The 6,146-nt window shown below is 43.0% G+C and overlaps 1 protein-coding gene across 1 annotated transcript; it reads left to right on the top strand.

Moving 5' to 3' along the window:
* Positions 1-522: 522 nt before the first annotated feature.
* On the top strand, positions 523-2,954 carry LOC131397581 (seminal plasma protein A3-like). The gene is made up of 3 exons (XM_058530692.1): positions 523-598; positions 2,484-2,615; positions 2,812-2,954. Exons 1-3 carry the CDS (start codon positions 523-525, stop codon positions 2,952-2,954), a joined length of 351 nt encoding a protein of 116 aa, XP_058386675.1.
* The last annotated feature ends 3,192 nt before the right edge of the window (positions 2,955-6,146 follow it).

Genomic DNA, 6,146 nt, shown 5'->3' with positions numbered 1-6,146 from the left:
GCCGGGGAGGTCCAATAGTGGCCTTGCCCCAATGCACCTTGTGTCCTTGAGCAGTTCTCTGAGCCTTAGTTTCCCCATCCTTCAAACGGAGACTTGCATGGCTGCCTAATCAGGTTGCTTTGAGGCTCCAACAGGATGCTGGTTGACCTTGTGTCTGATGCTGCGTCTGTGACCAGGAAATGAGATGGATGCTGTTGAACACCCGTGAGAGAAAATGGTCTTCTTTATCACTCCCTCATCCATTTGCCTGGTATAGAACACTGGAACTGAAAAGATTTTACAAACATTTTTGCCTCATTTTTAACTATTGAGGCTCAGTGACATTATACTGCTGGCCAATGTCCTGTGAATGCTACCTGAGAGATGAACTTGAACTTAATGCTCTCAGGCTTAGGAATGCACAAACACTCTTCTGGTGAGGTTGATTCTTATCAGGTTGAGGGGGAGTGGTGTAAGGTGTAAGGGGGTAGATAAAAAGGCAGTGGCAGTTGATGTTTGTCAGACCCAGGAAGGCAAGCTGTCATGGCTCTGCATTTGGGAATCTTTCTGATTTGGGCTGGTGCCTGTGTCTTTCTACAACTGGACCATGTGGATGGAGGTGAGGGAGAGGAGATGGGCTGGAATTGGTGTGGAAGAACCTGTACCAGAAATGGGTTGATGTGTAATAGAGTAGTAGTAATAGTGGTAAGAAATATATCTGCCAACACTTGAGTATGTCCCAAGGACTAGACACTATTAAGGGCTTTACATTGTATTTAATTTTCAAACAAGTCTTTGAAATGTAAACCTAACAATATTACTCAAAAGCCCATGGTGTTGTTGGCTATCAATGCTCATGACAGCTGCCTCATTCCTAAATGTCCGTTTCAATGTGCCAGACATGGGCAGCCTATATACAGGGTTAGTTATATTGTTCAAAGGAAGAGTGTTTGATGTAAATAGGGTTTAATGATTGGAATAAGAGAAAAGGTGTAATCTCAGGTAACATCTTATGATTACTGTGGTGTAATTTACGTATGTCAGTATGATAGCAGTGAGAAAGTGTAAGATTCTTACTCATCTGTTATGTTTAGCCCTCTAGTACACACATCCAGAGTGTAGCTGTTTAAAACAAACATGGATGTCAAAATGTGAAAAAAAATACAGTATTGCAAATTCTCATCACTACATTGTATAGTAGATTACTAGATCCTATACTTAGAAATGTGTTTAGTAGGAAAACCTTGTGTAAAGTGTTCTTACCACAATAAAAAATTATAAAATTTTAGTGTGGAAAAAAGCAAGTTAGAGACGCAGAGTGGGTCCTACTATAGAATGTATTCAGATCGCCTTAAGTTTGTTCTTTCTCCTTCTCCGTCCATCTTCTCTACTGAATTTCTTCCAGTTCAAGAGAAGACTGAGACCGGCCATTTTGCTGAAACGATACCAGGTAATCGATTCAGAAAATAATGAAACAAAACAACAACCAAACAAAACTAAAATGTGTGGGGTGGTAACAGTGATTGAGATTCTTCTGAGATATTTTACATGCAAGAGCTAATTTTACCCTCTCAGAAATGGGACAAGGCAGTTGGGCACATCCCCAGGCTATATGTGAGGAACAAGGGGCCGTTCCTAGAGGTGTTTACTCATCAAGGACAAGCAGCCTGTAGATAGTGGGACAGGAATCTGAACCCAGGTCAGGGCTTCAGGGCTGGTGTCATATGCCAAGGTGTAGATAAGGCCTCATTCCAAGGGATGGTGTTCTAATACAGGAGCTGTCCAAGAGGCATCAGGAGGGATTGGGAGGGGAGATAGTATTCAAACAGAAATATGCACGTGAGTTGTGGAGGGTTGATATTTGTGACCAGTAAATCCAGTGATGAGGCAGAGAGAATTCATCCAGGCTACAGATGCCTTGGCCAGGTCCACATAGACACAAAGCCCTCTGGCTTCCTGTAATTTTCATCTTCAGTCCACTAAAATGGCTAAGTCAGTGCACACTGAAACTATCTTAGATATGCCATGAATGTGGCACAGATAAAAATCAGGCTTCCATATGATGTGTGGCAGAATATTAATGGCAAGAACAAGAAATTGCCTGTGTTCACAGATATAAAATCTCTTTAAACTTTTGGTATTGAATCTGGGAAAGCAGAGTCTGTAGCTCTAGACAAAACAGAATAACAGGTGATAAAAATGATGATCTCAAATTGGTCTGCTTCTTTATCTAGCAAGCTTGTCTGTTGCCTGGAGCTCCAATATCCATGGGAAATGTCTCCGGTTAAGTAACATGTCAATGGAAGTTAAAGAGCCTTTCCTAGTCCCTGAGGGTAGAGACCACATCATGTTGACATTGGCATCCCTGATACTTAGTAAAGGACTTTGTAAATGGCAGGCCCTTGGTGACGATGAGCTAGCTGGAACAGAATCTTTGCCAGAGTTAATGCAGAAATAATGATACCCTAAAAAGCTAATGAAGAGAATGTCTTTGCATTTTACAGATAATAAGTGTGTTTTCCCATTCATTTATGGAGGCAACCAGTATTTTGATTGCACTAAGGAGAATTCCCTATGGGCTTGGTGTTCTCTGACTGAAATTTATTCTGGGATATGGAGATATTGTGTTGATGAAGGTGAGTATGCAGCTTTTCCTCACATGAGGAATACACGGCTTTCCAGTTGAAGTGGAAACTTCCTTAGTTGCTCCCTAGATGGAAGCCTCAGACATTACCTCATCCTATCCATTTACCTTTCATATCCCCTTCTCTTGATAACATGAGGAAAATTTTTCTACTAAGCACTTTCTCACCAATTCCCTGTACTTTTCAGATTACGCCCCATGTGTCTTTCCCTTTATCTATCGTGGCAAAACATATAACAGTTGCACAACTGCTGGGAGTTTGTTTTGGAATTATTGGTGCTCAATCACTCCTAACTATGACCAACATAAAGCTTGGAGGTATTGCCCGTAATAAAGGGTAAGTGGCTAGGGGAGGATGAGAAAAGGTGGGAGTGATCAGGGAAGAGATAGAGCTGGATAAACAGATGGAGCAAGGTGACAGAGAGGAGTGAGAAGGCAAGAGGAGACAGGTGAAAGGATGGTTCAAGGTAGAAAGGATGCAGGAGAAAGAGTGAGGAGCAGAGTTTGTAGAGAAGAGAGAGGAGAAAGGGGAGAAAAGTCAGAAAGAGAGTAAGAGACAAAAGGCAAAATGCAAAAGATAGAGAGACAAGAGTTAGGAAAGGAAGAAGAAAGAGAGTTTGCAGGGTAATAAATGGAAGTAGGAGGATATAGGGAGGATTAGTAGCATGAGAAGGTAGGGAGAGAGAAGCTTGGAGAGGGGAAGAGAGAGTACAACATAGTCTTTTGAGTAAGTGTGGGAGAGCAGGAGTAGAAATGGGGAAGAGCAGAGAGAGAGAGAAGAAAGAGGAGAAGAGAAACAGACCATTGCACTTACGTGAATGTCTAGAAAAATAAATAGAATTCATTAACATTGACGTCAATACCATGTTAAATTACTGTAGAGTGCGTCCACCCATGTCCATGGATGCAATCAAGGCTTTGAAATCTAAGTGAAGAAAATCAAGAAACCTCAAGTATGAAGGTGATGCTCTGTGCGATAGAGGTGAAATCTTTTCCCTCCAACACCACCATGTTCCCACTGTGCATGGGTTCAATCAATAAAACACTTTCTCTGCAGATGTGATCTTGTTTTCCTTTCATGAAAGGAACCATCTTTCCAATGGGTGGTTGTCAGGGTACCCAGGTTGATCACACGGGATCTTCATGTCCTGGCCCTCTTCTCCTCCAGACACTGATGGAATATCAACACACATGAGAATTCTCTTTTCTGTGGGCTTGATTGAATGGTGAAAGTGTAGTGGTGAGGTCTTTGGGGTGAAGGTGGGAGGAGGGTCCAAGAGGGTGTGGAGGACTGGTCCCTGTCATAGATGATTTGTCTTTCCTTATTTAGCTGACATGTTATTTCTTCCTGGAGATATCCTCTGACTCCAAGGAGTCCTGATCATATCCTTCCAGTTCATCCACTCTATTTGCAATTAAACTGCCCGTCATCCCTGGGGGACTTGAATTGTTGGGAGGACCAGATGGACTGTGTTGTTTGCCCTGGCATCAAGTATTAAGTGCAGAACCTGGCACCTCCTTGGCTCTCTGACAGTTTTCCAAAGGCCTACTACCATTTTTTTTTTTAAAAAAACAAGGAGATATTCTAGAAAAATAATATTTAAATCAATAACTGAGCTTGAATGACATAAAGTAAACTTCATAGGTATCAGAAACAAAGAAGAGCCTTAAAGCCAGAGCCTAAGATTTATTCTGGTACATGAGCAGCCCAGAGAGACATGGAATAGTGGCTGTGGGATGTGGGGATGACATTTTAGTGACCATTCAGGGATGTCAGCATTCATGGCCTCTCTGATGTTGGAGTTAGTAATTGAGACTAGAACTTAAAACCAAGTCCGTGTAAGGTCTATCCAGTTAAGGATCCTACGACATCTTCTCTTATGGTCCCAGAGAAGCAAGAAATAAATTTCTATTTTTGTCAATGTGAATGGATAATAAAAATACATTTCTTCAAGAAAATAAACCTAATATCAGTCAAAACAAGAGTCTGTGGGATCTGAACTACCCTATGATCCCCACCCAGCCGACCACCCGCCCCAGCTCTGCGTGTTGAAAGTAGCATTATTGTAACCATGCGCCCTCTAGGACCAGTTCAACTGACCCCATCTTATCAATAGAGTAACTAAGAGCTGTTTTTCAGGATCTGAGAGTCTCCTCTTGTCCAGTCCAGGGCAGTTGAGAACACCAACCCATCAACTGGGCCTCTGCAAATGCTCGAAATGTGACCCTTTTCATGTCAAAGGGCTGAAAACTCCACCCACAGATCATACTAATGCCACTATTTTGTGAACATGCATCCTATGAAGAGCCATGAAGCTTGACTATGCTTGCACAGATCATCAATTACCTTGCTTCTCCTTACCTCCAATCATCTATCTCCAAACTTCAGACCACTCTGCCCTTCATTCCATAAATTTGCCCCATGTCCTGGATTGGGGAGAAAGATCTGAGAGCATATGCCTCCTGTCTCCTTGCAGATTGATGTTGGAATAAAGCTGTTTTCTTTACCCAAAAGCTGATTCTGCGATAATTGGCTTTCTTATGTGCACCAGGTAGGAGAATCCCATCTTTGTGTGGTAACATTATGAGTGAGTGTAGCCAAAAAGGCAGATTCCCTCTTCCTTCATCTCCCCTCAAGGACTATAGCATCATCACCAGTGGGGAAGGCTGCCAGCCTAACTCTTTCCCCTCAACTCCGTGTTGCAGAGGGTAAATTCAGTTCCATGTGGTGGAGAGGTTAGGGACTCTGTACTCCACCAAGACATCACTCATAGAACCCAGGCTCTGCCCAGTGAGAGCAGTTTGAGAATACTGGGGTCTCCATCACCCTTGCCCCAGCTTACTTGCCATGAAGATTTTCCATGCTGGGAGAAGGAAGACAAAAAGGCCAGAGGCTGCCACCCCTGCCCAGCAGTGCCCTGTTTGTAAGGCAGGAGTGACATTCTGAGAGAAGCACTCTGCTGTCCCTGCCTCCAGCTCCCAAGCTGTGGCTCAGAGATACTGATAAGCACAGAGAGCTTCAAAGTTCTTTGCCAAGAAAGTGACATTATTTTTCACAGAATGGGAGGGGGGAAGTTTGTGAGTAACAGCTGTCTTGTAAGCAACAGAGATTTGAGGGGTAAGCAATGAAAAGGAAATTAGTAGCTCCATGCCATTAACAGGCTAAACCCTAGGCTAGTGAATTAACAAGAGAGAACTAGGGAAAGAGACAGCTAAGAGGAGTCCTCCTGGGGTCAGAAGAAACCTCAAAGCTTGGCCTCGGAAGCAACCTCTGCCTGAATTTAATAGAATCTGATTGTGAAGCAATTTATGTTCAAGGGCACTGTTTACAACAATAGAGTAATCAGCCAGCAAATTAGTGGAACCTAACAGCTGGATGTGATAACAACAGAGGCAGGCAGCTTAACAGAGAGATCAGGAGAAGAGACACTCAGACAGCCCTGTTAGAACCACTGTCTTTCCAGTGTGACTGTGTATGCCCAAGGAGGCACCCTGGAGAGAAAATAAACATCATGAAAATGTT

Source organism: Diceros bicornis, chromosome 34, assembly GCF_020826845.1.
Source record: "Diceros bicornis minor isolate mBicDic1 chromosome 34, mDicBic1.mat.cur, whole genome shotgun sequence".
Classification (NCBI taxonomy): Eukaryota; Metazoa; Chordata; class Mammalia; order Perissodactyla; family Rhinocerotidae; genus Diceros; species Diceros bicornis.
Note: the sequence above shows the minus strand (reverse complement) of the source record. Positions and strands in the feature narration are given on the sequence as shown.

Bases quoted from the DNA above. Each gene is read 5' to 3' on its own strand.
- LOC131397581 (XM_058530692.1), top strand. From the start codon at position 523: ATGGCTCTGCATTTGGGAATCTTTCTGATTTGGGCTGGTGCCTGTGTC. The intron at 599-2,483 runs GTGAGGGAGAGG...TGCATTTTACAG, and splicing joins ACTGGACCATGTGGATGGAG to ATAATAAGTGTGTTTTCCCA. The intron at 2,616-2,811 runs GTGAGTATGCAG...TGTACTTTTCAG, and splicing joins GAGATATTGTGTTGATGAAG to ATTACGCCCCATGTGTCTTT.